At 39.1% G+C, this 20,378-nt stretch overlaps 2 protein-coding genes across 2 annotated transcripts; both read right to left on the bottom strand.

Moving 5' to 3' along the window:
* Positions 1–583: 583 nt before the first annotated feature.
* On the bottom strand, positions 584–8,079 carry vamp8 (vesicle-associated membrane protein 8 (endobrevin)). The gene is made up of 3 exons (XM_026343263.1): positions 7,872–8,079; positions 4,468–4,635; positions 584–2,346 (listed from the first exon to the last, which is right to left on the bottom strand). The coding sequence occupies exons 1-3, from the start codon at positions 7,884–7,886 to the stop codon at positions 2,161–2,163; spliced, it is 369 nt and encodes a 122-aa protein (XP_026199048.1). The 5' UTR covers positions 7,887–8,079; the 3' UTR covers positions 584–2,160.
* Positions 8,080–9,957: 1,878 nt separating this feature from the next.
* ncaph (non-SMC condensin I complex, subunit H) lies at positions 9,958–19,777 on the bottom strand. Its single transcript, XM_026343262.1, has 18 exons — positions 19,319–19,777; positions 18,311–18,538; positions 18,093–18,183; positions 17,552–17,644; positions 17,059–17,176; positions 16,746–16,897; positions 16,037–16,226; positions 15,758–15,840; positions 15,409–15,602; positions 14,802–14,947; positions 14,174–14,280; positions 13,206–13,325; positions 12,457–12,564; positions 11,902–12,045; positions 11,546–11,656; positions 11,290–11,366; positions 10,824–10,899; positions 9,958–10,313 (listed from the first exon to the last, which is right to left on the bottom strand). The coding sequence occupies exons 2-18, from the start codon at positions 18,526–18,528 to the stop codon at positions 10,254–10,256; spliced, it is 2,088 nt and encodes a 695-aa protein (XP_026199047.1). The 5' UTR covers positions 18,529–18,538; positions 19,319–19,777; the 3' UTR covers positions 9,958–10,253.
* Positions 19,778–20,378: the final 601 nt, after the last annotated feature.

Raw genomic sequence — 20,378 nt, 5'->3', positions numbered from 1 at the left:
TATTATAAATGTATTATAAAATGGCATAATCTTAATAAATTTAAGATATAACAATTAAAAGGGCAGATATGCTCCTTTTTTTTATTATTGTTTTTTTTGTTTCTAAATGTTTTACATGATCTCTCACTTCTCTTCAAACACAATGTACAGTAAGTTTAATGTGGAGGTTTTGTTTTCTTAAAGGAATGAGAACGAGAATGAGATCTTGTTATCAAGATAAAAGACAAGATATATAATTTGTGAGCTCTTGGCGACAACAAAAGGTAACGAATCAGGGGTTAGCAAACCTGGAGTCCAATCAATGAACTTTAGAAATGTGGTTAGAGTCACTTAGATGTAGAAAACAAAAACACTCAACCTGCTATGAAAAACAAATAAACAAAAACGAAAAGTGTGCTTTGATTATTTTGTTATATTAATTTGTATAATGGTTTGATGTGAACACAGTTCTCTATGTGGAATGTATCAAACATTATTACTTAGTTGTTCATCTTTCATACCCAGCCTCTGATCCATCTCAGGTGGCCTCTCTGTCTCCATCTTGTGGCGATGATGTAAATAAAGAAACAGAAACCACCACAACTCAGTGGAAATCAAGACTATTTATTCCATATCAGACCATTAGAAGCATTACATCCCAAAAATAAGACCTTAGAGAATTCAGCTAATTAAACATTCAGCAACATCACAGCTGAGCAGGAGTCTGTTATTTCTGGTAGTTGTCTTAGTATGTTAAAACAAAACAAAACAAAACAATTTCCCCTTCAACAGGACAAAAGTCAAAGACACTGAAAACAGCATTTATCAGTAAGAAGCCTGCAGCAGCTGGAACAGAAATATAACTGAAGCGTCACAGAACATCAGCTAGGTAGGAATTACAATGCTGGACCCCAAAAGCATGGAAAAAAACCACAGTGGAGAATTAGTTTCAGCACAGCCTCCTTTATAGTTCAAGAAAATTACACTATGTTTCTTTTCGATGAATCAGTCTGGATCAGTTTATACAGCTTTTATTGGTTCTTTTTGATTAAAAAAGAAAGAACATGAATGCCATAAAGCATTAAATAAATAGCCTGTAAAGAACAGACACTTTCACTAACACATTGGTTCATGTGTGGGTGCAAATATACATATATCTATATACAGTTTAGAATGGGATTCATTTTGACCTCTCTGAAGCTAAACTGGTACTGTAACAGCAGGGCAAGAGGAAAGGTAAGACACGCAAGAGCTTTGTTCCAGAGCTGTGTTGTGGAATGGTACATTTTCATTTGTAATTTTAAAGTTGTAATCTGTGACTGTGGCCCAGCAGGGGGCGCAGGACAAGCTGTAAATCATTTCTCCCAGCTGGTAGGCTTGAGGAGATTGATCTCGGTTTTCATTATAGCTTTATACATAAGAGATGTGTAACAGCAGTGAGACTGGGGGTTTGTTTAAATGAAGTAAGTGAGCCAGTGAGGGAAATCTGATGATACAGCTAAGTACAAATCAACCTGAACTTCCTCACTGACGTACATTTAAAGATAAACTGTTGGATTCCATGGTTGGAGCTGCTAATTTTCTGAATCCCATCAACACTGCAAAACAATTGACAATAAAGTGACTCTTCTAACTGATGTTTTTCTTTTTATGTGCATAAAAACTTTTTCATAAGAAAAGCAGAAATGTTGCCTCAAACACCCATCAAGTAGAAAACACTAAAGCAAGCCAAAGTGTACACAATTAATAAACTATATTTGTTTAGATTGTGAAGAAAGTGGAAGACTTTAAAAAGGAATAAGGCCATTGATGGTTACATACATATCTTCATGATTAAGCCTTTCATTAAATATGTCTGAGCAAGACAAACCGTTGAGTAGGCATCATTTCCATCCACCATTAAAGTGAACTTTTGAGTCAGGTGAAGACCTTACACTATAGAGAATTGTGCTCAATTTCTCACAAATTTCATAAGGGCTAAATGTAGCTGTCATTAAACTAAAACACAAAGTCCCTAAATTACACTCTAAGAATGAAAGTTACCCATAGATAGCCAACACAGAAGTGATAAAGGTTTCATATCACAGCTGTGATTTGCCTGAGTCTATATATTACTTTCTATACTGTGCAATAGGTACACAAATATGATTTAATTCTATGTATGTACATATGTGGGTTCGATTATGGCTTGCTGGTGGGACCAACTACAGGAGGCGTGGAGCTATTGACAGGGATGACTCCGGTGGCCAGCAGGACGATGATGAGGACAATGATGACGACGATCACTACGATGAGCACGATCAGCTTGACGTTCTTCCACCAGTAGGCGCGAGCCACTTTCTGAGACGTCTGCTTGAAGTGCTGAGCCTGAGCAGGGAGCAAGACGACAGAGATGTGGACACAGAAATACACACTGCAGTGTTCTTTAACTTAGTCATGGACATGCCTTGCACATGCACTCTGACTCAGACGGAGATTGCCTGGACTTTGTCCTGCGAGCCCCCTGGTAGTATAGTAGTATACTGTTGTTGTCTCAGCCTTCTCTCCTTCTGGACGTCTGAGATTCATACATAGCACATTATCTCTAATCATGTAGCTGACTCTACTTCAATGTGCTGCATTCAAAGCACTGCGATTTTCGTTGAGTACTTTTTGAGTCATGTTGTTCCCCCTGCACGATCTAAACAGCAACCATCCCCTCACCCTGAAACTAAACTGACTATTTCCCCAAGTGAGCATATATGTATGTATGTCACCCAGACTTTCTTCTGGTATGTGCTGCATGTATGAACACACAACTCTACACAATGTCTGGATCTAATCCTTCAGGCATAGTCTGGAGTGCATATATATATATGAAATCAGCTGGATAGTGTAGAGGTAAGATCACCACCCTCCATGTAGGACATTGGGGCTTGAATTCCAATTGTGGTCTACCTCCAGTAGGGTAAGACCTCCTAGTGCTTAACCTGCCTTTGCCCTGTACCTCACTTGCAAGTCGCTTTGAATAAGTGTTAATAAGTGTTTGCCAAATGACTAAATGTAATGTAAAACATGTGAAAATATAAAATGTTTTTACAGCCTGTGATCACAAAAAGAAAAACAAAACAAAAACTGAGATGACTGCAGATTTGGAGAACTGACCAACTGGGCTGCAGATAAACTTTTTCCACTAATAAATACAATACAACTGACAAAGTAAAGTAGTAGAATTTCTGTGCACCGCAGCTGTCCTGCACTCTAACCTTGTCCTTTAAACTGTCCTTTAACCATTAGTTATCTTATATCTATTTTCTAGCCTGGTTCTTTAAGTCTTTGGCTGGGTTCCGTTTTGGTTGCTATATGGTGATGAACACACTAAAACTGTTTCTTTCACTTCATGTGTTTACTGCATACATTTTTAAATTTGTATTCAGTAGATAACTGTTAATCTTTAATCTGTCACTCTCAGTTCTAAGTCAGAGGAGTTTAACATTATGTTACATTGAGCTTTGCCTGGCTTAAGAGAAATAACACAAGCAGCTGTGATCTGTTTCTGCTTGGTTTGGGAGTTTAGGTGATGATGTCTCAGCGAGTTCAGCTCAGTTTCAAGATACTGTGGAGCAGATTAGGTTGCACGCACTATCAGCTTTAGCGTTTTCCTGTTCATAGCATCTAGCAATTTACCAACTAGATCAATATACGTAAAAATGATAAGAACAATATGGGAGGTGACATTATCACTGTTCTGCACATGTATGATTGTTTAATGTGTGTGAATCTCTATTTTACCATGAAGGTTTGATAAATAGCTATGTAGGAAAAATGTGGAGACTGACAAGAGTACAGCATGCAACTAGTGTCTCCTAAAGAAATGGAAGCGGAGTTGTTACAGGTTACATCTTAACCCTTTTGCCCTTCTGAACAAGTCTGAGCCATGGACGGCAATTCAGGGGCAAACAAACAGTTTTCAATTTTCACTGGGGCCATCACATTTTTCTACAAGCATTATATTTATTATTACTGTTTATGAGAAACAGATCAGATCCTCCATTGGTGTAATTTGATACATGTGTGTTTTTCTGGTTAAGTCACAATGCTGTGGTAAAGGTCAGTTATGTTAAACAGCAAGTTGTGCAGCATTTCCTGGACTATAACTATAACTATAACTGAATAACGCATGTGTATTTGAATAGAAAGTGGTCACATTATGCCCTACAATGAACAGTACACTTTTTATGGCAGTTGTTTTTTACAGGTTAATGTAAAAATGTAATGTAATGTAAAAATGAGTACTGTTCCATTTCATTTGGACTTGAAGTTGACTTAATCCCTTCCTCATGTTCAACTTCAGTCTTAGCTGCGATTCAGATTCATTTATGTCTACATTTAGCATCTCTAGTTCTTTGCTCATGTGCACTGCAGGTTTAGCATCACAGTGACACTGAAGAGAGAACCCTCTTGAACATAAATCACAGTGGAAGAATAAACTGCTGTGGTTTAACTGACCCCTGCTTGCAGGTCCTCTGATTTGCCCATGAGGTCATCCAGTCTCTCTCCTCGGGCCAGGATCCGATCCACATTCTGCGTCATGATGTTTTTGACTCCATCTACCTGTTCCCTCAGGGACTGCACCTTGTCCTGTGGCTCTGGCACTGCTGCCACTCCTCCCCGCTCCTGGGGTTGGACACAAAAGTAAGAAAGAAAATGAGTTGACGAACAAAGAACAAAGAACATCAAATCTTTAGCTTGTAGTTCTTAAATCAGTGAATAAAAAGTCATTGCTGGACTTTAACTGACAAAATGTCAGTTTTGGATGTGTTTCACAATAACATGTACTAACACCAGTCAGTATAACCCACTACAACTGAACAGTGCCACAGATTACACCCTTCAAAATGATCAGAAACTTAAATCAACACCTATATGTAACAGTTTCCACAAAAATGATCTTCATGGGAAGAAAGGATGGAGAGAGGTTTTATGGCAGGATTGTTGCATTAAGCTGTCAATATAATTGATTGATTTTTACCAGTACTTGTCAGTATCACTGTGGACATGCCTGCTGGAGCTGCTGTTGCTCATGTAACAGAAGCCATAACCGCACTTAAGGAAGTTGCAATATCAATGATAGTGAGATCGCAGTTGAAAAAACGACAACAGAATCATAGATGGCACAAGCTCCATGCGTTTCCACTACTTTTGTGTTTATCCATAACGTTTGCTGACCTTATTATCCACCCTGACTACTCATGCACTGAATTGCATCTGGCAAAAAGTATAATAGTGACTTTAGACTAAAAAGGTTTTAGCTAGTAGTAACTTACAATTGCTGTTTGAGTCAAGCTTAAAGTTAAAGTCTAAAGACACAACAAAGTCAGTTTTCCAGTCATGATGTTTCCATCAAAGGAAGGTTGCAACCACAAATCAGTTCTTTTAGTTGGTGTCACAGAAATGTAATACCAAATAGCTGGAGGACGCCTTTGCGGCTCAGTACTTCCTGTCCTATGAAAATGTGCCCTTTTTGAACTTATGACAGATTTTTGCAATAAAACCTTTAAAATTGTTATCCCATTGGTTGGATGCATTCATTTCTGATGCAGTATGAGTCAATATTCCACCAGAACGGGACACCATTCAATGACAGGCTTGTATTTTCAGACAACTGTTGCCGGCTCTGGAAGTCCTGGAAGTCCTGTAAGTCCCTCGGGCTGCTGCACGTGACAGCTCAGCCTGCTGGCTGTCAAACTACTGTTGTTAGGTCTCTGGGGAAAGCCTGCTACAGTGTGTCTACATTCAACAGGAAGATAAGCTGTGATCTCCCACAGTCAAAGGTGTCATTTCAAAGCAGAAATTGTCTACACAGTGTGGTGTGTGTGTGTGCGGGTGTACAAAGTAACTTAAAAGTCCCACGAGTCAGTCGCAGATTGTAAACAAAACTGTCTCTAGGAAACAGAGCTGGTTTTTAGTGTCACCTCAGCTCAGCTTCTCTCCTTTTACCCTTCCCTCATGTCTTTATTGCATCCATCCATGATCAGTGTCCATAACACCGTTCATGTACTCCTTTTATTGTTGTTCTCTTCCTTCATTTCCCTTTAAACCTATGAGCTAATACACAGGATTCATAATCATATAATTTACCTCCCAAAACACTTTTACAGATCTGCTTCTACACAGCTACGTTTAGCTTAGTTATTATGCAGGCGTAGCTAATGTGCCTTTCTCTTCCTGTTCTTTATCTTATATTTTAGCATTCTTATCAGATGCCTTGCTGTGCATCCTGTTTAACTTTGCTTTTGTTTTACTGTCATTTAAAGCAGGTTTCTCCTTCTTTCCTGAACTAGCCACAGTAGTTCATTGAGGCCCACTGAATGGCTGACAGCTATCAAGTATCAAATTTGGGATAGGAAAAAAGGAGACAGAAACAAGCCTTGTTCAAGACGTTCACGCACTGCTGGCTAAATTAAGTATCCTATTCAAATATGTGAACTGTTGTAAGGAGGATCTAATGCCAAAATGTCTCGGATATACACAGAAAGTGAGTCCACTAAAACCTGACGGCTCAAAAGCACGACAGATAAGACGTGTGTGACATTAGCTCACGTATGAAGAAGCAAGACGACAACACAAGGAAGTGTTTTCTAGAAAATAACTGAGGTAAATCCAATCTCTCCTGTTGAAGTGTTTGACCACAGCTGTAAATGCAAAGCACGCAAAATCCTCACTGCTCACATCCTAATCTCACCGAATAGGAAATGAATCTGTGAGAGCACATCATTTGAATGCACCACATGCAGACACAGAGATTTTTCTCTTATTAAAGCACCTTCAATAAATGCTGCCTTACAGTAGAAGTGCTGCAGACTGCAGGAAAGCACTGTTTGTTGATTTTGAACTGAGTTAGTGCGGCTGGCTAAGGTTCAAAGGTTTGTCTGGTCCTTCATGGAGAAACAAAGCAATGTTTCAAAATCACAAGCACAAGAGGAAGCAACAGCTTCATGTCGATAATCAACACACAAATGTGAGACTCACTGAATACGAAGGACCAACCTACTGTCTGAAATATGAATAAAATACCATGATGAGGATCCTTAAGTATATGCCTTGAATTTTCAGGGACATCCTTGAGCTCTGAGCTTAATTTCACTCTACAGTTTATTAAAGTAGCCTATGACCCCTGACATTAGGTATATAAAACACATATTTGAAACTGTTCATTAAATCCAACATCTGCTTCTGTAGTTGCAGTTTTTCACACCGCACATTTCCTCTTATTACTGTTACAATCCGGGGCTAACAAAAACAGTTAGCAAGCTGGGAACTTAAAAAAGTGAATTATCTACATGAGTGGGGACGTCGAATAAACGAGAGAAATATGGTGTTTGTGAATCATTATGAGTCATACGATTTATGGGCTAGATAAGTTGGCATTAAATTAGCACATTTTTAAGTGGAGTTTGGCTGCACGCTCCTAGCTTAACCGACAGTTACGTTACAGAGAGAGTGGTGCTTTTCAGTTATAAGCCACTAAGCTACAGTTAGTGATACAAACATTAATGCATGTCACATTAAATTAAAACATCAATAAAGTGTTCAGGTAAGTTTAAGTGGCAAACATAGCCTATCTCATAAGAGAAACCCCCTAGTTTCCACATTAGACTGTGTGGTAGGTGTTCATTAGGCCGTTTGCTCGGGCGTCTCTGAGACTTTCTCTCTCAACAACGACAAGTTAACGCGGCGGTTTCTGTAACTAGTTTTCAGACACGATACGACACTTTTCAAACCAGATATAACTTCTTGTGAGTTGAATCCACCTGCTGCTCGTCGTTTCTGGCGCTGAACATGAAGAGGGAAGAGGGAAGAGGGAAAGGCTTTCTAAACAACAAGTGGCTTCAAGCTGGGACATCACCTACCGGATCAGTTTCCATCTTGTTCTTGTTGCAGACTTTGTCCTCACGGTGTAGTCCGATGGATAAACTCCCTTCTACGACGGTTTTCTTGTTTAAAAACTTTTAAAAACTTTTTTTTTTTAAGACTTAGTAGTTTAATGTCCAACCAAAGCGCCTGTGTTTCCTCCCTGTTGGACTTCCTGGTTGTTTTTTTCCCTTTCAATCGGAATTCCTGAGCTGGGACTGTCAAGCTGATCATCACACAGCCACAACTTCCTGTCTCCTTTTAAATAAAGGATTGTACGCGTGTTCCCACCTGAAAGTAAATATTAAATCATTTTAAAGACATACAACGGTGTCCTAATTCAGGCACATGTAACACTGAAAAAGGTATCAAATGAAATGGGAGTATTATATGCACTGCAGGGGATCTGAAACATCTTAATCCTTAAGTTAAATAAAGACGATTCTGATATTTTAAGTCATACATCGTTTTAATACTTCATTGTAACGTTTCCATTTTATGTTCACTCTGACAGAAATCCACATTGAACGATGACTATAGCGCGCTTTTATTTTGAAGGTGATTTCCTTTGTTTTGCAGTTGTTGTTGACAGCAGCTCGGAGAAGCTTTACCTGTTTTATCGTCGGGGTGACGTCACTGGCACACAGCCAGCATTCACTGAATTACTGAGATCAGTCTGTCCAACTTGATGATGCTTTTTTCTGTTGTTGCTGGCTGAACAAGAAAGATAGGAAATGACTCCATAGGGAGCCTTTCACAAGCTGCTAGAAATGTCACAAGGACAGTAAAAGAGTAAAATAAATATAATTTAATCAACTCACACAATTTCTTTGTTCTTCTCTAACAACAATGCCAAGACAAAATGCTAGTGGTTGTGAGATAAATGAGTTTATCATCAGTGACATTTGCAAACACAGAAATATAACTACCAATATCACGTTATAGTAGTGGTAAGGTACCCTCCATGAGGTTGACCTTTAAAGTAAAAGCATCAGTACAGCCACCCTATATCGCAGTCTGAGTAGGATTGTCCTACATCTCTCAGTGTGGTGCCATCACCTGTTTCCCATGTGGTGTTTTTGTTTGGTTATGCAAGACAAACCATGCATTGAGGGCACCATGTTCTCAGTGATTATGATTTCTGGATGGTTGCAGCATGGGGAAAGCTGCTGCTCTACAAACACCTTAGAGATGTTCCCTCTGGAACAAAGAATGGAGACCACTTTTACAAAATGACTCAATTTCTATTCAAAATGAAAACCCTACTTTTAGAAGATAATTCATGCATAATACAAATAATACAAACGTTACACTTTGTAACTTACATAATCATAAACAGTGTGGGGCGGTAACCTTTGGTCAGGGATTATCCACCTTGTTGCACCTTGACGTTACACAATGATGATGTTTTGCAGCCACAAATTTAATTAGTGCTCCTTGTGCTATATATTCTGACAGCAGTGACATTAGGGGTGGCCTGTCTGGCCCTGACTTCGTCATAGAGGAGAAGATAATTTCCAATTTATCCTACAGAGTAATGTTTTTTTTTGGTCACTCAGCATCAGTACATCAACAGCAGTGTTCAATGTGACAGATAAATATGTAATTTTAGTGTCTTGAGCCACAAGAAACTGTTGAAAATGTAGAAACACCATAGGTCATTCTGTCAAGTTTGTAATAAATCAGCCTGTGAGTGAAATGGAACTAGCTCTTTCATGTAGAATACAGTGTGGCTGGGACTTCAGTGTCTCAGCTGGTTGACTCCTCCCTGTCCTGCAGTTCCTTCCAGTAACTGATGTCATACTGAGTCCCATCCAGCCAGCAGAACCAGCCACAACCAACCGGTTTTACCAGCAAGGTGGTGGTGACGTCAAAATACTGATGACATGCTGTCATGTCTGACAGTTGCGGAAGACTGCTCTAAATCACAGGCAGCTAATAATAACCCCGGTTATTTTAGGTAAACAATAACCCTATTAGACATTAGCACATGTGCTACATATACTGTTCACTGGGATTATCGTGAGAAAAGCACTTATGGTTCAAAATCAACTTATACAGTACGTTTTAGAGAAAAAAGGGTTTTATTTCTTTTGACAATATATAGTTTTGTGCAGTGGCTGAAAAGTTAAATTATCTACATCAAAAGCATCAATAGTACAGAATAAAAGAAAGGAAATGTTTATAACGCCATTGGATTGACTGTTCCTTTTTACATATTTGCCAAAACAAATTGATAAAAATCATTATTAAAACACAAAAACAGGAGAGTCAGCGAGAAAGATTTGATCATATGAAGTGAACAAGGGAGATAAGTAAGATAAGAGTATCAGAAACAGCACTACTTCTCAAGACAAAAGTCATTCCTTCTACTTTTCTTCTCAGTGACCTTGTTTGATGATGATATCTGACATGTCCTCGACCTTTACCAGCTCCAAATTCTGTTACAAACAGAAAACCAAAAAACACATATTATTGCATATAAGACAAGCACACGTTGTGAATAAAGCTTAGGAGATTTGGACATATTTCCCATACAACAGCATAAATTGGCTATAACGTGTTTATATTTTCATCCTAAGGCTACTACTAAAAAAATACAGTATTTCTGTGCTAGTGGGCTGTTTTGCAGTGAGCCATGGGTACAATATGAAAAGGGAGTGTGTACAACTGTATTCTTTGTGGGTTTTTTTTTTTTAACTGATGACTGGTGACTGGGGAGTGTTTTGGAAGTGTTCAGTTAAGTCAAGTGTCTGGGAGCTGACGGGAAGTCAGAGAAGACACAAGATTCATTTTTTGTTAACTTTGGCATTGTTCAAACACAGACGTTCTAACATACAAAAAAGCACAACATAGACTCTTTAAGTGGTTTATGTGATGTTTAAAAGGAACAACATGAAAACAACATTACTGTGCACATAAGAACACACTTTAAAATAAACTGTGCTCACCTTTTCATTGGCAAGATGAAGCAGAGCAACAAATGCGAGAGGCACCGACAGGTTCTGAGCCATCGTGTTTGGTAACCTTGACCACCACAAAGAGACACAAAGACAAAATACATTTGCTTTTGGTATTGATCACGTTCAATCCTGCTATTGTAGTTTTTAGTTCAGGTTCTCAGATTCAGAGCTGCGTTCAAACTGTTCATATTCGTCAACAGTGTTTCGGCTAAAATACAAGCTCAACTAACAAGTGTTGTAGTGATAGTAATGATATCATTGTCTAACATAACAACTGAGTCCAAGTATAGAGGGACTGAAGAAGTCCCTGTGTGTATAAATAAATTAAATAAATAAGGTAGACTATAAGATGTACACGTATACATGCATGCAGTTCTACTTTGGTGCTATACAGTCATTATTATTCCTCATTAATGCTGTAGCATTGCAGGCATGGTGGGAGGTCTGCTGGTACCTTTGAAGCAGCGTCTTTGTGGTCTGACTGAAGGCTTTCTCCCCACACACCTCTGGTTTCTCCACAGTCTCCACCACCTGCAGGGAGCATGAAATCATAGCTGACATATACACACAATAGCATTGAACTGATCACCAGCTAAAGGTCCGACTGCTCTGCAAATCAAATGTGGGTAGTGACAGAGGACAGAAGTTTCGATGCCTAATGCTGATGGATTTACGATCTTGTGTAAATGCAGACATAAAAGCTAATTTACCTCCGTGGGTTTTTCAGGGCTTTCTGTCAGAAGAGTCCACATGCTGTTCTTGAGTCTCTTCATATCCATTTTCTTTGCAGTCTTAGCATAGTTGATCTCAATCTTGTTAACCTACAGAACAAAAAGAAATCGTAATTATAATCAATGCAATTTATAATAAGCAGATCCTATGGTTTAAAATGTGGCCACAGCCTTCAGGCTTCTTAAGTGTTTCGTTATGTTCACAGGTACCAAATGTGAACAATGTGTGACTAGAAATTCACAAGCAACTTTAGCTGCAGCTACTATTGTGTTCAGTTATCTTATGTCTCAAGATCCACACAGTGTAACCTGCACTAAAATCATGTGTTACTCACCCTGTGCGGTTCAGGTACCAGATCATCTTCCCCATAGGTGGAGACACCCTCTAGATCTTGAGAGGGTGGGGGTAAACTGTCACCTGAAGGCTGTGTGTCGTCTGAACCACCAAACCCTTCGACGTCATCATCACTGTCACCACCCTGAGGAGGAAGACGAATAAAGAGATGACAAAAACATTGAATCTTCAGTCCAGTATTTGGTTCAGAGGTAGTAATTCAGCCTGCTGGTGATGCAGTGATTATAAAAATAAAATCATCTGGTTGTAGACGGGGCTGATTCAGACTGAAATCTGGTTTGAAAATCCTTTTGATAATACTGGTATAAACCATAATGTGATCAGAAATGTTGTCATGTTTAAATATTTATAATATTGCAGTGTGTTGTATTTATGTGATGACTAGACCCTGCAGCAAGACATGTACCAGTGATGTCCTGGTGGTGTCAGCCAGAGTGTGGGTCAATTATTGCAGACAAAATACAGGCCCACGATGAACGAACAATAAAAATAAAATAAACACAAATAAAAGACAGATAAAAAGTGGGTTTCAAACCTGAAGACCTGGACAGAAGTTGGCTGTGTCATTAGCATTGTTGTAGTCATAGTCTCCAATTCCTTCTCCAAGCTCTCCAGACAGCCTCTTCTGGCCTTCTTGACTCAACTAGGGAAACAAAACCAAATGTATCCTTTTTTAGATTATGGGTAAGAACTCCAAATCTAAGGTTTGGTTCAGACCTTGATTTCTGAGCCAGTGTTTGGTACATACAGTACCTTGGTTTCTTTGTTTTGTTTTTATTTTTTGGGACAAAAAACACGACCTACACTGCATCTGAACAGCATAGACTACTAACACTACTCGAGGTACAATGTTAGGTTCTTAGCCTAAAGCCTGCGTACAAAGATAAGTGATAGGCCCTGTTACAACAAGGAATATCACATTTCTGGGATACTGTATTGAATTTGGGGATGTTGGGGGGGTGGACTGGGGGGAGTAAAACGCAGGAGAATCCACAGTCAAAGAGAGGCGATAACGAGGATTACAGACAGTACAACCCAAGATCCAAAGATACACATAACCTACAAGTAAACTGTAAATAACAAACCAAGCAAACTATTTTGCTATTATAGTATGTTGGACCTCAACAGAACTTAGTGGAAGTGTGTCATTTACAAACAATGAGCCCAAACTAACAGTTATTCTGCCCTGGTCTGCAAATGTAATGGACCACAGCATCTCTAAGCACCTCTACTTTGAACCTGGGTCACCATGTGTGTCAGCTGACAGAAGCAGTTAAGTCTCACCGAGCTGGAGGGTTTGAGGCTGAGCTGGGAAAGCGTCTCTGGGGGAAACTGGAAGTCTGCTGGTAGAGTTGTCTTCTTATTGCTGGCACTGAGGGCCGACTTGCTGTTAGTGGTGGCAGCCTGTGAAGGGACAGCAGACAATGTCAAATTCAGTTTAGACACACAAGTCTATTTTGAAACTCAGAAGCTTGTGGCTTTTGACAGAATTTAGAGATATCGATCAGTGTCTCAAATTCTTACAGACAATGACTGTCTTACAAGTCCCTACAGACATGACTTTAGGTAAAGCTTGTATGTTTTTCCACTAGACTGAATTACTGAAGCACCTGTATTTTTTTTTCTAGATTATGATCTAAAGGCCTGTGCTCAGATCAGTATATGTAGAAAGAGACCGACAGAAACAATCTAAAAATTATTTTGGAAGAACAATGATGTCTGGCTCAGTGTTAATATATATTTTCTAAACAATAATTTAGATTTTTATGGTCAAACCATAAAACAAAAACTGCAGTTGTTGTTTCAACCTTTCAACAGTAGGTGGTATGAATAATTATAAATTCTGCTGTAGTGTATAGGGTAGAGCAACAACTAAAACCAGACTTCCTGAACAGATACTGTAACTGTGACACCAGCTGTATCAAAAATCAACCACAAAGAGCAAAACGATGTGTTGCTATGGTTACCGAAAAGGGCTATATTATAGCTTTAATGCCTGCACATTTCAATGGATGATTTAATGGATGTTGCATTTAAAGGACTCTGCTGTCAGGTGTCAAAGCTCCGGACTGAACTGCAGAACATAAAGCCTGTCTACACCAACGATGATTTACTTTTATTTCAAAATAAAACCCAGATGGTTTAGTCTAGGTTGTCGTGATGATCTTTAGTACGAGGGCTGTTTTGACTCTGAAACTCCCCCATAATGAATATGCCGTGCCTGGAATAAACAAACAGCAAAAGTGTTTTACCCTCGTTGTGCGGAAGTAGTTGTCAAAGTTGACATCATCATTGAAGTCTATTTCAAAGCTCTTTTTGGGCTTTCTTTTACGTGTCTCCTTGTCAGGCAAATGGTCCACTATAAGAGATGAAATACATTAAGAGAGAGAGGGAAAAATAAAAGGAGTCAGATAAGAGGGATAATTGTTACTCTGCACATTTGGCAGCATGATTAGTAAAATCATCTCAGTTGGTAGTGGAAATATGAAAGCTTACTTTATCCACACATCAGAAAAAAACACACACACACACACAAAAAAAAACATAAATAAGCTTTGTGTGTGTACTGTCAGTATCCAAACACGTCTCTGTTTATGACACCAGATATAATGGGATTGCTTTTGACCAAACCTGACAAGCTCTATATAAAGAAAAAGCTACAGACTGAGGAACCGAGTTACAGTCTTATAGAAATAGTCTGACTTCAGTTATTAAATGTATGTATGTATATATATATATAATTGTGTGTGTGTGTGTGTGTGTGTGTGTGTGTGTGTGTGTGTGTGTGTATATGAATAAAATATTAAGAAATAACACTTAATCTCTACCCGGATACCACAATTACCTCCAGTTATGTGTTAGAGCCATAATTTTACTCACACTTGTGTTTTGGCTTGAACTGCCAGTAGCCTGGTCCAGCCCATGTGGCCATGGTTCTGGGGCTGAAGTATGAATATTCTCTGGGCTGAGAGGACAGCTGCAGACACATAGTGGCGATGTCTCCCTCTCCAATGGGAATCACATCCCTGTACCACCACAACCAGAAACCATTCAGGCAAACACGCACACAGACATAAATTGAGGTTCTATTAACAGAGGCTCAAAGTGTTTGATTTGACACATTCAGTATGTTCTAATGAATTAAATGCATGCTCCCCTGGTGATAATGGACAAAGTAATCACTCCCTCCCATGGTTAATGGTTAATAAATTTCGAACTTGCAAGCTAAGATATGAAAAGAACCTCTTATTCTACAACTTAATGGAGACAATTCTTTCATCCTAACACAAGATTCAAACAGCATTAGAACCAGGAGACAAAAGAAAAAAGGTGCAGAAAGAGACATCATTCCCTAGGATGGTTAAAAAAAAAAAAAAGACAAGTCAATTAATCAGAAGGTCTGATGTAAAAGAGTGAGTTCTCCTATCTCTGAGCACAAAATAAATGTACAGTACATTTATTTACTGCCTACAACTAATGGTCCTACCTTCCTTTGCCAGACCCAGATGCTTCACAACCCTCTTTGTGCTCCTTGGACCCCTCCTCACAGTCACCAACTTCTTCCTCAAAGTCAGCGTCAAAGTCTGGGCAGTCTTCTTCTTCATGCTCAGGCTCGGGCTCAGCGTTCACATCAAACACATGTTCTCCCTGCTTCATCTTCTCCAAGAGCTGATTCATAGTCTGAGGGTGCACATTCAGACAGAAATCGATGATATTAAGGGATCTGATCTTAAACCGTCCTACAGAAGATTCCTGGACGAAACTGCAACTGTCTCTGTAGCATTAGCACTAATTATCCATCATCCATTAGGTTATTTTTCTGTTGTTTTTCTGACCTGCTCAGGGTTCCAGCTTGTGAAAGAGAAGTCCTGCAGCGATGGGCAGATGGAGCTTTTCTCTTGCGAACGCTGCAGTCCGCCTGGCAGAGACAAAGCACAGAAAGGTTAATTTCTTCTAAAGAACAGCTCAAAAGATGACACAGTTAGTATATAGTCAGGGTGCATACACTTACAGTGTATAGCAGTAGCCATTGTACACTATACAGTGTATAATGGCTACTTAACTATTTTACCCCAAGGAAAGAAACACATTTGGGCTTGGTGAATGCTTTTTACCCATGAACGGGGATGCAGGGACTGCCTGCCGAGGCGGAGGAGAGTAGGAGGGTCTGGACTGCAGGAGCGTTATGTAGGAAGGAAAGAGCAGCTCACAGCGACTGTTCTCACTGAAGAGAACAGACAGGAAGACACCTGCTGTGCTGCTCTCATCAAATGAAGAAGCCATTCTCTGAAACATTGGGTCCACCTGGCCAAGGAGGAATGACAGATAATCATGCAAACAACCATGTGATGAGAGAGCTAACATCTAAAATACTCAGAGTAAACAGTAAGATAGAGTGGTTAAAAGACTGTGAATGACTTTTAGTTTTAAGAATGTCAGCTGTCCTTTTAGGCATGGAAACACTAAAGAAAAATCCAAAAAAAAAGAATCAGCAGAAAGTTCTCTTAATTGCTAAACATGGGCTTAACATTCTGGTCATAAATATAAGGTGATTATGAAGTGTTATCAATAACAACATAATGAAACTGCAGTGATGGTGAGTTGGCTTACACCTGAGTGACCTTTACAAATGAATTCATTCACAATTTACAAAACATAACATGAAAGACTCAACTACTCATGCACAGATACATCAGGCCAGGAAAGTACTACTTATAACAGCCATCATACTTGCGTTTTGTTCTACAGCATAAAAAAAATATCTTCCTTTAGAAACTAAGGTGGGCTTAAACTCATTATGACTTCATAAAAATGACTTCATACCTCACACTTCCTCTCAGAATCTGTGCAATTTATGTTGCTCAGGTTCTGCTCCACTGTCCTCTTAGGAGGCCTCTTTTTCTTTGGCTGCTTGGCAGCTACGTCACCTCCTGCAACCCCTTCATCACCTCCGTCCTCCTCTTTCTGACCATGGTCTATATATACACAAACATGAAATAAGCAAATACATAACAGAAACAACAACGGTATAATGGAATAACAGGATAATGTAAATAATATAGTTTGACATTCTGTAGGAAAAACTTAAATAAATATGAATAAATATGAAAATAAACAACACTGCTGAGGCTCTCACCTTCTCCGGGTTTGGTCTCGCCCCCCAGGCCACCCAGCACCCTGTAGGCATCAGCATGAACAGCATCCACCCTGACAGCATAGATCTTTGTGCTGGCATCCAAAGTGCCAGCTGCCACCTTGAGGTAGACACACACACAAAATTACAACACTGCATTTGCAGATTAACTCAGCATGTATGCAGTATGCAGAAAGTATGCGGTTTTCCCATCAAATAAAACACTGCTTGTCAGTATAATCTATAAAGACCTTTAAGATGTGAAAGTCTGTTTTAATGGATTCAGGCTGCATGCATTTATTTGGATTGCTGTTTGTTAACATAACTCACATGATTTGGTAGAAACAAACAAACAAAAAACATCTCTCAGACTGCGTTTCTACAATTTTCATGACTTAAATGTTAATAGCTACAACAAATAATACATTCAATTAAACTGGGGTATCACTGAAGTGGTCAAATGCTCATAAAGTGGATAAAAAACAACAACCAATACCTTGAAGTTTGTGAGCTCAGAATCTTTTTGTTTGAGAATATCAGCCATGTAATCAATCAGGTGCAGACCAAAGGCATTTTTGGTGGTGATTTTCTGCTCAAAAAGAAAAAGTCTTGAATTAGTGTTTCATTTTGGCTTTGATTAGTTTAAAAAGTAAAATCTTGCTGAACCTTTCAGTGCACTCAAAACCTTAAAAACTAAAAAACAAAACTTGCTCCCATATCTTGCCCCCTTACCCCATGTAACTGAAGCAGATCTTTCTAGAGCACTTTACTTTATTGTTTTTCTTCTTGGCTTAGATATTTTGCTTGCTTTTTATCTCACTTGTAAGTCAATTTTAATAAAATCGTCTACCAAATAACTAAATGTAAATGTAAAAAATGTTTTACTAAACATGTAAAAGATACCAATAATGACCCACATTTGAAGAGATGAAATTATTATAACACTTAAAATGAACACAATGTGAAACTGAATGTTGTTTCTCTGTCCAAACACTATGCATGCTGTGCATACATGCACTTGGTCCACATATACTTACATTCTCAGTGGAGAGTTTTATGCAGGTGGAGTAATGCTCTGAGATTTGTGCATTTGACAACTTGGGCACAGCAGCAGGAGTCCCTGTAGCACTGTATACAAACACAAGATTCACTTTAAGTCGTCAAAATACAACTTTACACTGTAACATCACAGGCCTTCACCAAAACCTTTGCTTAAACACAGTCATAAGCATGGTTTACAAAACCTTAATCTTACCTTTGAGATGCAGAGTCATTAAAGGAGGAGTCAGTGGCAGTTTGAAGGTCAATGACCCTTGACCTTCGCCGCTGACGACGTTCCTGCTCATCATCATTGCCAGGGAAGGCTGCAAGCAGCGGGGTGCTGCAGGCTGCAGGGGACAGGCCCTTATTCTTCAAGGAGGATGACACCCATCCTGGACGTACCCGGGAAACGGGTGTAGAGGATGCACTCATCTTATAGTTGCTTTTAGAGTCAGAAGAACATGTAATCACAGAGATACATTGTGACAAAGGTTTAAGTTTTACCTCCACCTAAAACAGCATGGATCTTATTTTATTGTTAAAGATAAACATAAAGCAGAGGGCCAAGAACATTTTACAGTGACGATGACATGCAGACTACATTTATTTTAATATATACTTTTTGATTCTGATTTACTAAAATTACATTTAAGGTTGTATTGCCTAAAAAGAAAAAGGCAACATCAGGTTTTTAACGTTCACTACAAAGAATAAAACGTTATGTGAGAGTAGTCAAATATCTGGTCACATATAAAACTGGTTTAAATTGTAATTGGAAGATGTAAAAACAGAAAATAATGCTCGGAAAGATTTAATAAACATTTACACCACAGAGTTATGTTACATTACATATGGTTCCTTTCCCATAACTTGCACATTTACAGTCGTTTCGCTCTATTGTCAATTTCGTTTACTTCGAAAAATGTTATTATGAACGACTGTCACATTAACAAAAGTGCACCAGTAGAATCAAGCATTAACGTTAATAAACGATATAGACTAGTGTTAATAGGCGGTTTTAGATAGCAAATAAAAAAACAAATAGCGAGATAGCTTTTCACAAGCTGAACTCGAACCAAACATGCAACCTAGCATAACAATGCTAACTTCGGCTAGCTTTAGCTCATACAGTATGAACGTGTTCTGACCATCTTTCGTAGCTAACTGCCTTGCACACACAAACGCTTTTTCCCACCTTACTTAATTTGTCCACTCCACGTACCTCTAAATGTGTCAAATCCGATGTGACTTTCTTGTGAATTCGTATATTTAGTAATAGAGCCGGAGGACGTGGCTGCACTTTTAATTCCTGTTCAATGTTTAAATTTTTGCGCCGAACGGTTTACGTAACACTGCCGTGCGTCATGACGTTAAACCACGCCCACACCCTTTTTCTGAATGACTCACAAACAAATGATAAATACTGACACCTCCAGTCTGAAACACGAGTTTCACCAACTCCCAATGCAACACCATTCATGCAAAATGCCCTGAGTATTATTTATATGTTATCAACATATTACTTGCGTTTAACGTTGTACCTGGCTGAAATAAAACATTTGCGCTCAGCAGTGCTGCACCTTGTTGCTGCGGCTCTACATGCACAGCTGGTAGATAGGTTCTTGACAGCTCTTACAAACACTTGACAAAAACATCGCATTGCACAACAACATAACCTGAATGCACGCTTCCTCCGTCCTTTTTAACATTTGCCATGCACTGGTTCATGATCTCTGACGATTTGATGAGCCCTGTGGTTTCCTGAGTGGTCTGTTCCTTCAGCAGAACAATTAGTCAGATGACAATTGGAGGCATTGTGTATCTCTCTAGTGGGCAGATTGGAGCGGTGTTTGTTGTAAACCTGCCAGATGGGGCACAGCCACACAGGCTGGGGGTGGGAGGGCACTCAGTTGTGGCTCTGTAAAACAAAATAAATATTTCATATCACAATAGAACAGAACATGCACTAGTCCTACATGTATCATTCCCCATTGTTTCATCAAAATTGCCTCCAAGTCAAGTCAGCACAGACAAATAAACAAACAATGGAGTGTACCTCATAGGCCATCGCTGTAATTCTGAACATGTTAGATTGTAGCAGCACTTAACGTTGCAGTGTTTCTTTGCATTTACCTTTTCTTCAGTTCAGTGAAAGTGAAATGAACCTCATCCATATGCATTACATGTATAACATCAATTCACATTTCATCAGTGTAAGCGGGAGTGAAAATCTGAGCAGTATGATGATGACTCTTTCATGCTTATGAAGGCACATTAATGAA

The sequence above is a fragment of the Anabas testudineus genome, chromosome 9 (genome assembly GCF_900324465.2).
Source record: "Anabas testudineus chromosome 9, fAnaTes1.2, whole genome shotgun sequence".
NCBI classification, from domain to species: Eukaryota; Metazoa; Chordata; class Actinopteri; order Anabantiformes; family Anabantidae; genus Anabas; species Anabas testudineus.
Note: the sequence above shows the minus strand (reverse complement) of the source record. Positions and strands in the feature narration are given on the sequence as shown.

Excerpts from the sequence above, each read along its gene's own strand:
- vamp8 (XM_026343263.1), bottom strand. Across the intron at positions 2,347-4,467 it reads CAGAGGACCTGCAAGCAGGG|GCTCAGCACTTCAAGCAGAC; the intron begins GTCAGTTAAACC and ends CTCCCTGCTCAG.
- ncaph (XM_026343262.1), bottom strand. The coding sequence starts at position 18,528 with ATGAGTGCATCCTCTACACCCGTTTCCCGGGTACGTCCAGGATGGGTG. Across the intron at positions 18,184-18,310 it reads AATGACTCTGCATCTCAAAG|TGCTACAGGGACTCCTGCTG; the intron begins GTAAGATTAAGG and ends GTTTGTATACAG. Across the intron at positions 16,227-16,745 it reads ATTCTGAGAGGAAGTGTGAG|GTGGACCCAATGTTTCAGAG; the intron begins GTATGAAGTCAT and ends CTCCTTGGCCAG.